General features: G+C 47.4%; 1 protein-coding gene across 23 annotated transcripts in view; it reads right to left on the bottom strand.

The window, feature by feature from the left end:
• Positions 1–15,133, bottom strand: part of CCDC158 (coiled-coil domain containing 158) — a 1,147,529-nt gene that overhangs the window by 667,816 nt on the left and 464,580 nt on the right. For 22 of the 23 annotated variants that reach the window (XR_004536446.1, XR_004536447.1, XM_033914104.1 and 19 more), the window contains one exon: positions 8,611–8,790. The exons of the other annotated variant lie outside the window; for it this stretch is intronic. Coding sequence is in view for 20 of the 22 variants with exons in the window: in XM_033914104.1 (XP_033769995.1) it covers positions 8,611–8,790 (180 nt within the window). In the remaining 2 variants the exon portion in view is untranslated. The remainder of the gene's footprint in view (positions 1–8,610; positions 8,791–15,133) is intronic. 23 annotated transcript variants of the gene reach the window in all.

The raw sequence follows: 15,133 nt of genomic DNA, 5'->3' as shown, positions 1-15,133 counted from the left end.
AATGTTTCATTTAGTCTTTTTTTTTTCTATTTGCACTTTACGAGTTTCACCAAAATATCTTATCAAACAAAGGATAAACATAGAGTCTTCTTTCCCTCAGGTAGGTTGGGCCAGTTAGCCCTAATACAGTTAATAGACCTAAACTCAGTCTCAATACAAAACAGTACATTGAGAAAAAGAAATAAAAAAATAAAAACATTCTTCTTTGCAGTTCAATTCATCTTCCTGAACTCCTGCAGACTTTGGCCTGGCCTAAACCAACTGCTCCAGATCAGAATACTTTATCCAAGCCTAATAGCTTAGTAATTCTCATAAACTTCAAGCACTGCTTTTAAATTCACAGCTCATGCAGTATGACCACTGAAAACATGCCACTGGGTTTAACCACAGTGTTAAGCCCAGGGCATGGGATCTATCCACCCATAATGATCAGCTCATGTAGATCCCACCCAAAAGAAATATCCCACTTTGATTTTACCATTTCAGTGGACTTCACATTACTATGGTTCACTGCAGCAATCTTGGCATGGCTAATCTTTCACAATAAAAGTTATTAAGCGGTTTCTTTTCTTCCCTAGCAGAAAGAGTGACGTGCTCCTGGCCTCTAGGTTAATTGCACTGCTTTACATTTTGGTATGGGCAAAACTGTCTTTCACAGGATTAGCTTATTTACTCAGAGGAAAAAAAAGGAAGAAAGAAAAGCAATTCCTTTTGAAACTTTTCTTTAAGGGCTGCCTTCATTAGGCTCAAGGACAAAACACAGCCTTTAAATTTACTTTTCCTTTCAACAATAAACTTTCAGCTTGTTTAAGCAATGTCCATTTCTATAATGCCTTCTGCAGATAAACAATCATCACCATTATAACAGCTCAGACCTTCCTCTATCTCCATAGCTTCAGAATTAACAGAACTCAGAGATATAGTTTCATCCTGAACTTCCATATCATAGGGTTCTATCTGTGCTTCTGAAGGTGGTCTGCTCTGCTGCTTTCTTGAATCAGGATTAGCACTCCTATTCAATCTTGGCTTAATGGCAGGCTTCCACTTATTCTTATTCTTATTCTGCTGCTGCTGCTGCTCATGTCCATTGCTGTGTGTGCCTCCCCCCTCTTCCCCTGCAGTTGTGAAGTTAAAGCCAGGCCCAGGTATGACCTTTTCCCTGATTAGCTATGTGCTTCTCAGTGTGCTGGGCTAGTTTAAGCCAGTTTTCTGCCTATGGCTTAATGAATCTGTTTGGCTCTAGATTCTGAATCTACCTGTTCTAGTTTATCAGAGATTTTCTGTTCTGATTTTTAGTGACTAGACTTTGATCTAGGAAATGATAAATAGGTACAGTGGTGCCTCGCATAACGGACGCCTCGCACAGCGAACGCTGCGCACAACGAACTTTATGTCTTGATTCGTACAACGAACTTCGTTTCACACAACGAAGTCGCCCGAGCTGCATCCTTCCGCGCAGGCACTGCGCTTAACTGCCCTCTCTCCGCCTGGCTCCCTCTTGCCCTCCCCGACACGATCGGGGCAAGAGGGAGCCCAAGCCCTCTTGCCCCCCCGACTCCCCGACACGATCGGGGCAAGAGGGAGCCCAAGCCCTCTTGCCCCCCCGACTCCCCGACACGATCGGGGCAAGAGGGAGCTCAAGCCCTCTTGCCCCCCCCGACTCCCCGACACGATCGGGGCAAGAGGGAGCCCAAGCCCTCTTGCCCCCCCGACTCCCCGACACGATCGGGGCAAGAGGGAGCTCAAGCCCTCTTGCCCCCCCGACTCCCCGACACGATCGGGGCAAGAGGGAGCCCAAGCCCTCTTGCCCCCCCGACTCCCCGACACGATCGGGGCAAGAGGGAGCTCAAGCCCTCTTGCCCCCCCGACTCCCCGACACGATCGGGGCAAGAGGGAGCCCAAGCCCTCTTGCCCCCCCGACTCCCCGACACGATCGGGGCAAGAGGGAGCCCAAGCCCTCTTGCCCCCCCGACTCCCCGACACGATCGGGGCAAGAGGGAGCTCAAGCCCTCTTGCCCCCCCGACTCCCCGACACGATCGGGGCAAGAGGGAGCCCAAGCCCTCTTGCCCCCCCGACTCCCCGACACGATCGGGCCAGGAGGGAGCCCAAGTCCTCCTGGCCACGGCGACCCAATAACCCCACCCTGCACTACATTACGGGCAGGAGGGATCCCAGGCCCTCCTGCCCTCGACGCAAACCCCCCCTCCCCCCAACGACCGCCCCCCCCAAGAACCTCCGACCGCCCCCCAGCCGACCCGCGACCCCCCTGGCCGACCCCCACGACACCCCCAACCCCCTTCCCCGTACCTTTCTGTAGTTGGCCGGACAGACGGGAGCCAAACCCGCCTGTCCGGCAGGCAGCCAACGACGGAATGAGGCCGGATTGGCCCATCCGTCCCAAAGCTCCGCCTACTGGTGGGGCCTAAGGCGCCTGGGCCAATCAGAATAGGCCCGGGAGCCTTAGGTCCCTCCTGGGGGCGGGGCCTGAGGCACATGGGCCCAACCCGACCATGTGCCTCAGGCCCTGCCCCCAGGAGGGACCTAAGGCTCCCGGGCCTATTCTGATTGGCCCAGGCGCCTTAGGCCCCACCAGTAGGCGGAGCTTTGGGACGGATGGGCCAATCCGGCCTCATTCCGTCGTTGGCTGCCTGCCGGACAGGCGGGTTTGGCTCCCGTCTGTCCGGCCAACTACAGAAAGGTACGGGGAAGGGGGTTGGGGGTGTCGTGGGGGTCGGCCAGGGGGGTCGCGGGTCTGCTGGGGGGGCGGTCGGAGGTTCTTGGGGGGGGCGGTCGTTGGGGGGAGGGGGGGTTTGCGTCGAGGGCAGGAGGGCCTGGGATCCCTCCTGCCCGTAATGTAGTGCAGGGGGGGGTTAGGGGGTCGCCGTGGCCAGGAGGACTTGGGCTCCCTCCTGGCCCGATATTGTCGGGGAGTTGGGGAATCGGCGGGGCAAGAGGGCTTGGGCTCCCTCTTGCCCCGATCGTGTCGGGGAGTCGGGGGGGCAAGAGGGCTTGGGCTCCCTCTTGCCCCGATCGTGTCGGGGGGGCGGGGGGGGGCAAGAGGGCTTGGGCTCCCTCTTGCCCCGATCGTGTCGGGGAGTCGGGGGGCAAGAGGGCTTGGGCTCCCTCTTGCCCCGATCGTGTCGGGGAGTCGGGGGGGGGGCAAGAGGGCTTGGGCTCCCTCTTGCCCCGATCGTTTCGGGGAGTCGGGGGGGCAAGAGGGCTTGAGCTCCCTCTTGCCCCGATCGTGTCGGGGGTGCCAGGGACCACACGGAGTCACCCACCGTACCACCCGATTCGGGTAAGCGCAGGTATCGGTGGGTGGCTTATTTGCGGGGGGGTGCCTTATTTTACATTTTTTTCTAAAAAGGGGGGCTGTCTTATTTGATGGCCCTGCCTTATCATCGGGGAAACACGGTAGAAAAAAAAAAAAAAAATGAACAGTTAAGTCCCAGTTTTTGCCGCTGAGACTCTGCCCTCTCTCACTGTAAAATTAGACTCTACTTAGTCTGTCTTTAAATTTAAAAAATGTGTGTTGTTTTAAAAAACAATTATGTTTTTAGATGTATCTAAATAAAAATAATAACCAAAAATTTATCTTTTTTTATGTCATCTTAGCATATTTTATGCTGCAGAACGAATTATTTTTTTTTACATGTATTCTTATGGGAAAACGCGTTTCACATAACGAACGTTTCGCATAACAAACTTGCTCCTGGAACCAATTAAGTTCGTTGTGTGAGGCACCACTGTATTTGGCTGCTGGGATCCAGTCTGAGAAGTATTTTTAGGCACTACTTTTTCTCTCTGCACTAACATAAAAACATAAGAATAGCCTTACTGGGTCAGAACAATGGTCCATCAAGCCCAATAGCCTGTTCTCACGGTGGCCAATCCAGGTCCCTAGTATCTGGACAAAACCCAAGGAGTAGCAACATTCCATGGTACTGATCCAGGGCAAGCAGTGGTTTCCCCCTATGTATTTCTCATTAACAGACTGGACTTTTCCTCCAGGAAATTGTCCAAACCTTTCTTAAAACCAGCTAAGCTATCCGCTCTTACCACAACCTCTGGCAAAGCGTTCCAGAGTTTAACTATTCTCCGAGTGAAAAAAATATGTCCTTCTATTGGTTTTAAAAGTATTTCCCTGTGCCAATCTGCCTGTGTTTTTATCTGCCTCTGGTTTCTACAGGTCTCTCTCAGTGCTCACGGGGTCTTCCCTGTGACACTATGCACCCCTAGTCACTGAGGTCCAGGAAGCAGGTATGGGGCTTGAAGATCCTCATGTGCGGCTATCTCCTAAGGGGCCATCCTCGACTATTCTCTTCTGTCTACATAATAGCTTCCACTACCACCAGTACATTGAGGTCCTCTATCACTAACCACCACAGGTGTACCCCACTATCTCCACTAACACTACTATATGTGCCTCCACCTACCAGACGTGCTCCCCTCCCTAGACAGATGACACCCAGGCACTCACTTTCCCAGCTCTGGTACATTGTGCTTAGGCACACACAGCAACAGCAGTCCTCTCCCAAGCACCCCGTCCCATCACATGTTCCAGACACACAGGTGACACAATTAGTACTCACTCTTCAACACAGGGAACAGACACACAGTGACTGGAGTGGAACAGTGGATGGGGGGGCTGGAATGGCTGGGGTTTGTCAGGTATGGGTGCGGGATGGGAAAGGTGTCAGGCAGAAAAGCAGGGCTAGTTAGGTAAAGGCTGAGACAGGGACACAGCTAGGTGATACAGCACTCAACAACTCCCCACCAGTACAGACAAATTCTCACTTCTTGCTCTCTAATCTCTAACATAACCATATTGTTAGTGGGTCAAAAAATAATTTATTGTTCACCTTATTCACTTTTAAAGTAGGTCTATGTGTGGGTGTGTTTTAGTCTTCCCAAATGATTCATTTTTGCTATCCATTATTACGCCAAAATGCGCATCTCCTGACAATGTCCACATCACGCCTACGTAACGCCCACTTTGCAGATATCTTTATTTCGATGACTAACAGTATATGATGCTGTTTTAGAGGTTTTTAATTATACGCTTTGGGCATCTTTGTGCATAGATGGCTGTCCATCCCCCCTTATGTCATATTTGGGACATTTAAAAAAAAATGAACCCCACAGTGCACAGTTGGGAACGGGGCATATAAAAGGGAGGAACATGAGAGGGATGTGGACATGTCAGGCATCAATGCAAACATCTTATAGACCACAAAAAAAAGATGCACACAGTGTCTGGCACATTTAGGCACTCCCACTTACACCTGCCATTGACCAGGTATGAGCAAATATGTCTTCTTTTTGATGTGCCAAAACAAGCTGTGTGCTAGTATTCTATAATGGCATCAAAAAGGAGGTGTCAGTTTTATATAATTTCCTTTTATATGTCCATCAAAATTACTAGATAAGTCGAACAATATGACTACAATGAAAAATGCACAAGACAGAAAATGCAACATTATGACATCTGGAAAAGGCTTATCTCAGTAGGCAATTTCATTGTGCTGATATCACAAAATATTAGTAGTAGTGTAAATCTAGATCAGTTTCTCCAAATCTAATGCTGGGTTTTACTAAATTGCAGAAGAGCTTCTTATCATGGGCTGGTGAGGTAAATGCTCCGATGATCATAGGAATTGAATGAGCATCGAAGCATTTACCTTGCTGGCCTGTAGTAAGAAGCTCTTAGGAGCCCTAAGTTAGAAGTTCACCCATAAAATTTATTTTAGCTCGTAACTGTGGCCAATTCTCTATTTACTTTTAAGGAACAAAAAAGGCTATAAACACCATCAACATACCATGACCACCTAGGAAAATAAAGTTGCATATTATTATTGTAAAAGTAATATTTTATATCAATCTCATAAAGTAGCTTTAAATAAAATTGTAATTAAAACAGTCTTAATGTATCAGAAGAATCCAAAAATGACAATAAGTCCAATGAAAACTTCAAAAGCCTTGTGAATAAGAGAGTACTCCGACATATTTAAATATTCAAAAGAATGACAAAAAAATTTTGAGAAAAAAAAGAGAGTCCTTAGTGGGCATGTGGAAAACCCCCATTAAATGCCAATAAACCATCACAGATCTCCCCCCCCCAAAAAAAAAACCCCAAACCAAATTTATTCTAAACAATGTACCGTATTTTCACGCATATAACGCGCGCGTTATACGCGTTTTTACCTACCGCGCATACCCCTCGCGCGTTATACGCGTGAGCGCAGTATACAAAAGTTTTTCTACATAGTTCCCACCCCGCCCGACGCCCGATTCACCCCCCCCAAGCAGGACCGCTCGCACCCCCACCCCGAACGACTGCTCGCACGCGCTCCCACCCGCACCCGCATCCACGATCGGAGCAAGAGGGAGCCCAAGCCCTCTTGCCCGGCCGACTCCCCAACTCCCCGACAATATCGGGCCAGGAGGGAGCCCAAACCCTCCTGGCCACGGCGACCCCCTACCCCCACCCCGCACTACATTACGGGCAGGAGGGATCCCAGGCCCTCCTGCCCTCGACGCAAACCCCCCTCCCTCCAACGACCGCCCCCCCCAAGAACCTCCGACCGCCCCCCCAGCCGACCCGCAACCCCCCTGGCCGACCCCCACGACACCCCCACCCCCCTTCCCCGTACCTTTGGTAGTTGGCCGGAGAGACGGGAGCCAAACCCGCCTGTCCGGCAGGCAGCCAACGACGGAATGAGGCCGGATTGGCCCATCCGTCCCAAAGCTCCGCCTACTGGTGGGGCCTAAGGCGCGTGGGCCAATCAGAATAGGCCCTGGAGCCTTAGGTCCCACCTGGGGGCGCGGCCTGAGGCACATGGGCCCAACCCGACCATGTGCCTCAGGCCGCGCCCCCAGGTGGGACCTAAGGCTCCAGGGCCTATTCTGATTGGCCCACGCGCCTTAGGCCCCACCAGTAGGCGGAGCTTTGGGACGGATGGGCCAATCCGGCCTCATTCCGTCGTTGGCTGCCTGCCGGACAGGCGGGTTTGGCTCCCGTCTGTCCGGCCAACTACCAAAGGTACGGGGAAGGGGGGTGGGGGTGTCGTGGGGGTCGGCCAGGGGGGTCGCAGGTCGGCTGGGGGGGGCGGTCGGAGGTTCTTGGGGGGGGCGGTCGTTGGAGGGAGGGGGGTTTGCGTCGAGGGCAGGAGGGCCTGGGATCCCTCCTGCCCGTAATGTAGTGCGGGGTGGGGGTAGGGGGTCGCCGTGGCCAGGAGGGTTTGGGCTCCCTTCTGGCCCGATATTGTCGGGGAGTCGGCGGTCCTTCGGGGTGGGGGTGCGAGTGGTCCTGCCGGGGGGGGGGGTGGTTGTATCGGACGTCGGGGGGGGGCATCAGGCTTTCAGGATGGGGACAGACCTTCAAGGGGGGACAGACCTTCAAGGGGGACAGCGCACGGAGAGTCGGGGAGGGTGAAAGGAGAGTCGTGGTGGCCAGAGGAGAGTCGGGGCGGGCGAAAGGAGAGTCGGGGTGGCCAGAGGAGAGTCGGGGAGGGCGAAAGGAGAGTCGGGGTGGCCAGAGGAGATTCGGGGCGGGTGAAAGGAGAGTCGGGGTGGCCAGAGGAGAGTCGGGGCGGGCGAAAGGAGAGTCGGGGTGGCCAGAGGAGAGTCGGGGCGGGCGAAAGGACAGTCGGGCTGCATGCGCGTTATACCCGTGAGCGCGGTATACAAAAGGTTTTATACATAAAATCGTGGTTTCTGCGCGTTATACCCGTGTGCGCGTTATACACGGGTGCGCGTTATCTGCGTGAAAATACGGTAAACACTCTCAATATCCACTAATACACAAAAAAGAGCAAAGAGATATATTGAAATAAAAAAAATACACTTATCAGGTGCAGGAACTTGTATCAAAACAGTCCATTCTTCATCCATTCACTGTCCATCTTCAACAGGCTTCAACATCATATACCTGACTGGGGTTCCCTGTTTCGCAAATTGCTACATCAGGGGAGAATGCAATGTCCTGAAGCCCACAAATTTTAAGATGGCTGTGGACTGCAAGATGTTACATTCTCTCTTGATGCAGCAATATGTGAAACAGGAAACCCCTGTCGGGTGTATGCTGAGCTGCTATTGAAGCCCACTGAAGATGGATAGTGAACAGATGGACTGTTTTGGTATAAGTTCCTACACTAGATAAATGTATTTTTTTATTTTTTTATTTCAGCATAGCTATTTGCTCTGTTTTGTGTATTAGTAGATGTTGAGTGTGTTCCTAACTGTTTGGAGTACGTTTGGAGTTGTTTTGGGGAGACATGTGGTGGCTTATTTGCATTTAGTGTTTTTCCTTCAATTTTTTTAGTCATTCTTTTGAATATTTAAATATGTGGGAATGCTCTCTTGTTCACTAGACTTTTGAAGTTTTGATTGGACAATAAGACATCAGTGACATGATTTGACCATTATGCAAGGAAAACCCAATAGGTAGAGGCCCTACAAAAGAAAAGTCTTGCAAAGGCAAAAAAAAAAAAAAAAAAAAATCTAAATAGTTTGAACATGGCATTTCTTAGCCCTAGAAACACATGGTTTTACTTCTCTAAAAACACATGACTTGCTCTACTATATCCCTAAAGATCTCTTCTATGTACCTCTTTGTCTGTCTCACTGGTTCTTATTTCTTCCAAACGAAATGTCAAATCAGCAATAGTTTTCTTAGCACTTTCCAGGTCCCTCTTCATGGCTGTGAGCTCATCAGTGGTTTTGGAGAGCTTGTCTTTTGTTGAATTTAGTTCAGTAGTAAGGCATGCATTCTTTGCACAAATTGAAACCTGAAAGAAAAAATATTATATGTCTATTAAAAAGAGATTATGTACTTACCCTGGTAAGTTCTTTTCCAATAGAAAGGGGAGACATTCTAGACAAGTGAGTAGTGTCCCAATGGCCGCATGCCATATGCAGAAGGAATACAATCCAGATTTTTTTCTCTGTGACTCTGCTCTACTTCAATGTACTCTCTAGCTCCACCTACAGTTACTAACAAAGCACCAAAATCCACCTTACAAACGTGAAGTAGAGACACCCATGGCAATGAAGAACATAAACAATTGTTCTATTCAAGAATAAACATGAAACCAACAACTGGAAAAAGTAACAAATGCATCAAAGGAGCTCAGAAACGACCCCTGCATAAAACAATGAAATATATACAGAGTCTTCCCAGCCCACGGGCTGACTAACATCCAAGAATCAACTTGGAGAAGCATAAACTGGCAGTAGGCAGGTGCAGGAAGGACAGGGCAGGAGTCTAGAATGTCTTCCCTATCTACTGGAAAAAAGCTTACCAGGGTAAGTACATAATCTCTATTTCCAGTGCAATAGGAGATACATTCTAGACAAGTGGGCCGTACCAAAGCAATCACTAAATGCCAGGGCGGGCTAACTGTGGCAACCCAGGACCTTAGAAAACCGAGGACCTTACCACTACATCCACTCTGTAATACTTGGCAAATGTGTGCAAAGAGGACCATGTTGCTGCCATGCAGATTTCTTCAAGGGAGACTATACGAACTTTGGCCCAAGAAGAAGCCATAGTTCTAGCAGAATGTGCCTTAATGGAGACAGGAGACTCAGTCCCGGACAGAATACAGGCTGATGAAACAGCCCTACAGAGCCATCTAGAAATAGTGGCCTTGGAAGCAGGAGCACCCCACTTAACAGAATGAGTCAGCACAAACAGATGATCAGAGAGATGAAAGTTGTTAGTGAACTCCAGTGAGCAAAGAAGCACCCTGCGCATATCAAGTTTCTTCAAAAGGCAATCTTATGGCCTGGAGCCAGTAGGCTGAAAAACAGGCAAGCCAAAATCAAAACATGGAAGCCAAAATCAACTTCGGCAGGAAAGAAGGAACCACTCACAAAGAGATCAGACACCGAGAATCAGTAGTTCAGCTCTCTATAAGAAAGAGCTTGAAGGTCTGAGACATGGCTTGCTGAAGAAGCAACAATCATAAAGATAATCTGGAAAGTCAAGGCCAAGAGAAAAGCCTCCCAAACAGGCTCAAAGAACCTGTGGAAAAGCCAGACTGTACCCGGTAGAAGTCCCACAAAGGGAATAGTGGTTCAATCGGTGGTATAATGCAAAGAGCCCCTTGCAGAAATCTGGCAATGGCAGGGTGAGACAACCAACACTAAGGACATTCCCGGGCTCTGAAACAAGAGAGCCCAGCCACTTGGACATGAAGGAATGCCAGAGCGAGGCCTGTATATAGACCAGCCAGAAGAAAGGAGACAACTACCAAAATCGGAGTGGAATACAGCTCCATCCATTCCTGGGCACACCAATGCTGGAAATGATGCCATGCCTTAGTATAGGCAGACATGGTAGTCGACTTAATAGACTTGAGAAACTTGGCAATAACTACCTCCGAATATCCTGTGTGTACTAAAGCTGCACATGCAAAAGCCATGCCATAAGAGCAAAGTGACTCGGGCCCACCATAAAGACTGGATCACAAGAAAGAAGATCCAGAGGGGTGCAGAACCGAAGATGCATCAGATCTGTCTACCACGGCATGCGAGGCTAGTCTGGAGCTACCAGAATGACATGGCCCAGAAGGGTTGCTATCTTCCGAATGACTCGGCCTATCATGGGATAGGAGGAAAGATACACAAGTGAATCCCCTGAGTCCACAGCTGCACGAGAGCATCAAGATCTGTGCTGTCTGGCTTGGATCTTCAACCGAAGAATTGAAGCATTGTCATGTCCTATGCCTTGGCTACAAGGACAAAGCATGGCCGACCCCAGCACTGCACAATGGCTTGGAACGCCACTGAGGACAGCTCCCACTTGCCAGAATCCAAAGCCTGTCTGCTGAGGGAGTCAACTCGTATATTGTCAACTCCCGTAACATGTGCTGCAGAAAACATCTGCAGATGACATACTAATCCAGAGAAAGAGAAGGCGGGAACAGAACAAACACAACCCTGCTGACACGTGTGCAGAAGGAAAAAACTGTAGTTGGACCTAGAGAACACACTGAAGTAGAGCAGAGTCACAGAGAAAAAAAATCTAGACTGGATTCCTTCTGTATAATGCATGCGGCCATTGGAACACTAACCACTTGTCTAGAATGTCTCCCCTATTGCACTGGAAATATATTAGATAAGATGAACAGTAAAGCCATAATAAAAAATTTGCAATTTAGGAAATATAAAATTATGACCTATAGGAAACTCTCAACTCAGTATTGCATTGTGCTGGCATTACAACATATAAACTTGAAAGTAATGGCATAGCAATTGCTCCAAAAATTGGAGGTTTACACATAGCCTCAGTTTTTTCTCGGTTAGCTTATTAAACTGTCTAATTATCCATTACTTTTCATTAACTGAAAATCCAACAAACAGTGCCAACACACCCAGACTACCTAGGAAAATAAAGCTGCATATTTATATTATATCAAACAAACTCATCAGGTCGTTTTATAAAACTACAGTATAAATAAAACATCCGTGACATGACAATAAAAAAATATCTTGAACTATTTATATAGAACTCAAAAAATGGCTAAGGAGCTGAAAAAGAAAATATATCTCTTGACATTTGAATTTTTTAGCAGACATAAAATGCAGAAAAGGATAAAATCACTGTCTCTGTCACTGGACTGGCTAGAAAGACTCAAGGAAATTAAATTAACAAGTAATATCTAATTTCCCCAGCCTTATCATCCTTTCAGACCAGACCAGACACACCAAAGTAGTGATTATCTAAGGAGAGAAACTGCAAACTCTGAAACCAGAACTCTGGCTTCCAAGGCTGTATCCTCTAAAGCAGTGTATCTCAAACTGAATGCCGAGGCATACTAGTTTGATTCCTGAGATTCCAAGTGTGCCGCAGCACACTGAGGAGGAAGAGAGGTGCCTGCTAGCTGACTTCCCTATGCGGTACAGCGCCAGCACTAACCGATTCTCCATAGGCCTGCATATTTCCCCCTTCTCTCTAGCATACTCCGGCTTCCTCTTGGCTTCCTGGTCTCACCTTTAAAGCTAATTACAGCAGCCTGCAGAGGATCGCCGGTAGGTAAAATGATTTTATTTTCAATATACTGATTGAAATGTGTCAGTTTTGAGAATTTATATCTGTTGTATATATGAAAAATGAATGGAAAAAATTACATTACAGTTAGTAAAGGGGATGGGCTCTAGGCCAGAGCTTGGGTGGGCCTAGGGAGATATGTGGTTGGGGTACTCAGTTGATATTTGTTAGGTTTAGGGGGCACTTAGCTTGAAGTACTGTATTTTTTGCTCCATAAAATGCACTTTTTCCCACCCCCAAAAAGTGGGTGGAAATAAGGGTGTGTCTTATGGAGCAAATACCCCCCCCCCCTCCCGGGTATCTTTTTGTACTTCCTGTGCTTCCCTTGCTGGATGACTGCGGCAGCAACCTTTTTGGACTCCTGGCGCTCTCCCCGCTGGACGACTGCGGCAGCGGGAGGAAGAACGTCGAACAAGGCAGGCGTGAGCTTTTCACGTGCCTGCCTGGTTCCGCGCCGCTGCATGAATGGTTGCCGTCAGTTCTCGCATGCCAGCCACTAGGCCAGCCTGCCTTGTGCCCTGTCCCTGCCTGCCCTGTCCCTACCTGCCTGCCAGCCACTAGCCCTGCCTGCCCTGTTCCTGCCTGCCTACCCTGTGCCCTGCTTGTCAGCTACTAGCCCTGCCTGCTTGCCCTTTGCCTTGTCCCTGCTGCCCTTTGCCATGTCCCTGCCTGCCCTTTCCCTACCTGCCTGCCAACCACTAGCCCTGCCTGCCCTGTCCGCCTGCCATGTGCCCTGCCTGCCAGCCACTAGCCCTGCCTGCCCTGTGCCCTGTCTCGGCCTACCACTAGACCACCAGAGGGGGGACAGGGTACAGAGCCTGGTTGGGAGAATTTGGTTCAGAATGGGTTTTTTTCTTGTTTTCCTCCTCTAAATTTGTCAAGTCATAAGCATCACTAAATAAAAAAGTTTTGAGACTAGACTTAAATTTATCTTCCCTTTTATTAAACCATGATAGCAGTTATTTGTGCAGGGAGCCATGCTGAATGCTCCGCGCTGCTCCCGACGTTCAGAGTTCCTGTGGGCAGCGGGAGCAGCATGGAGCATTCAGCGTGGCTCACTGTGCTAATAACCACTATCGCGGTTTAGTAAAAGGGAGGGTTAGTTAATTATGCTTCATGTCGCAAATAAAATGGAAGATCTTTCCAGAGTGGGGGGGAGCAGTTACAGAAAATATGGTCTTAGTCATAGTATCATATATTATTTGTCTTGAAGATGTAATAGTTAAAAGATTTTGTTGACTGGAACTTAGTGTTCTAATAGGAATATAAGGAATAAGTAGTCTATCTATGTATCCTGGAGAGTTATTTTGCTTAACTTTAAAGGTGAAAAGTAAATTATTTTCTGTTTGAATGGTAACCAATGTGCCTTGTACAGTAAAGAGGTGATGTGATCATATTTTTTCACCTTTGAAAGGAGTTTGACTGCAGTATTTTGTATAATCTGTAATCTTCGTATCTCAGTTTGAGTAATTCCTTAATATAACACATTACAATAATCTATGTGTGAGGTAATAAAGGAATGAATTATTTATTTATTTATTTCAATTTTTAACCCGTCCTCCCAGAAGCTCAGAATGGGTTACATAAAGACATTCACAATGCAGACATTTTATAAAAATTAAGGACATGACTGGTCATTAGGTAATGGGGTACAAAGGGGGAGATAGAATGTTAAGAGATGACGGTCCAAGTAAAGATGACACAGATCTAATCATTCTTACCTGTTGTGCAAAAACGTTATTATAAGTTATTTGTTGATGAAAAGTTAGCTTACTATCGAGGATAACTCCAAGTAATTAAATGGTTTTGTCCATCGGAACTGGAGCATCTCTCATAAATATTGGAGTTATCAGTTCATCATTTTCATTGCAGCTAAAAAGAAGGGCTTTAGATTTAGTAATATTTAAGGAAAGTTTATTATCGTGTAACAAAGTGCTAACAGATTCTAGTTTTTTATTGATCTGTAGAATATCTTGAGGATTCCATGGATCTAAAGAGTGTAATAGTTGAATATCATCTGCATATGCAAAAACTGTAAATCCAATAGACTGCGCTAGAGTAAGAAGAGGAGCAAGGAGAAGATTAAAAAGAATCAGAGATAAGATGGAGCCTTGAGGCACTCTGAGTGGTAGAGTATAAGGGCTTGAGGATGAATTTGATAGGACTATTTGATAGGTGCGATTTGAAAAATAGGACATAAACCATTCCAAAATTGTTCCTGAAACTTTTAGTCTGTGAAGTAGAAGGGAATGATCTACTGTGTCAAAAGCAGCCATAAGATCTAGTGAAATAAAGAGGACTTAATTTCTGTAATCAATATAGTACTGAATCGATGTAAGAAGACCTATATATGATAGTTCTGTAGAATGATTAGGTCTGAAGTCTGTTTGGTTTCAATGAAAAGCATTAGTCTCTCCTATAGGTAGAGTGAGGTAGAGTTAGAGATATTCTGGCACTCTCTATTAGGGAGTCAAAAACACTGCTGTTTGGATTGAAGCTGTGATTGAGTCTTCTGCTGCCTTTGTTGTCTAGGATGCCTCTGATTCATTGAGCAGGTGGATGTAGAAGATTGGCTATATTTTTTTTAGAATAGTGGTAAATATTTGATAGGAAGTGCCCCTCCCATCTGTCTGATAAAATTAGTAAATGACAGACTTTCAGAAGGTGACTTTCAACGAAGAGGTGGAGAAGATGGATCAGAAGGAATTCCATAAGACTCATCTATAGATAAGTCAGGATAGTTGATGGAAGAGCTTGATTACAGGTCTGAGTCATACTCCTCAATGTCAGCTCTTGCAAATGTAGATTGTCAAGGCGAGCGTCGAGAATGTGATAATAAATGCTGTTCTTTAGAAGAGGACACATGGGATTTGCGTCTCCTTGACTTGGATGCTCAGCATCATAGTGTCCTTGAAGGAGTTTGAGGGCAGTGCTTGGACTGGGTTGATGCAGGAATTTGTACAGGGTGCAATTGGAGCATCTCAGCCAGTTGTATCTGCAACAGCGCTTAAAGCTGTTCTTGAAGAGATGGTGCTGGTACCGATATTGGCATGGGTACATTAGGTGCTGACAGTATT

The sequence above is a fragment of the Geotrypetes seraphini genome, chromosome 1, assembly GCF_902459505.1.
Source record: "Geotrypetes seraphini chromosome 1, aGeoSer1.1, whole genome shotgun sequence".
In the NCBI taxonomy this organism is placed as follows: Eukaryota; Metazoa; Chordata; class Amphibia; order Gymnophiona; family Dermophiidae; genus Geotrypetes; species Geotrypetes seraphini.
This window is presented reverse-complemented; position numbering and strand designations above follow the sequence as displayed.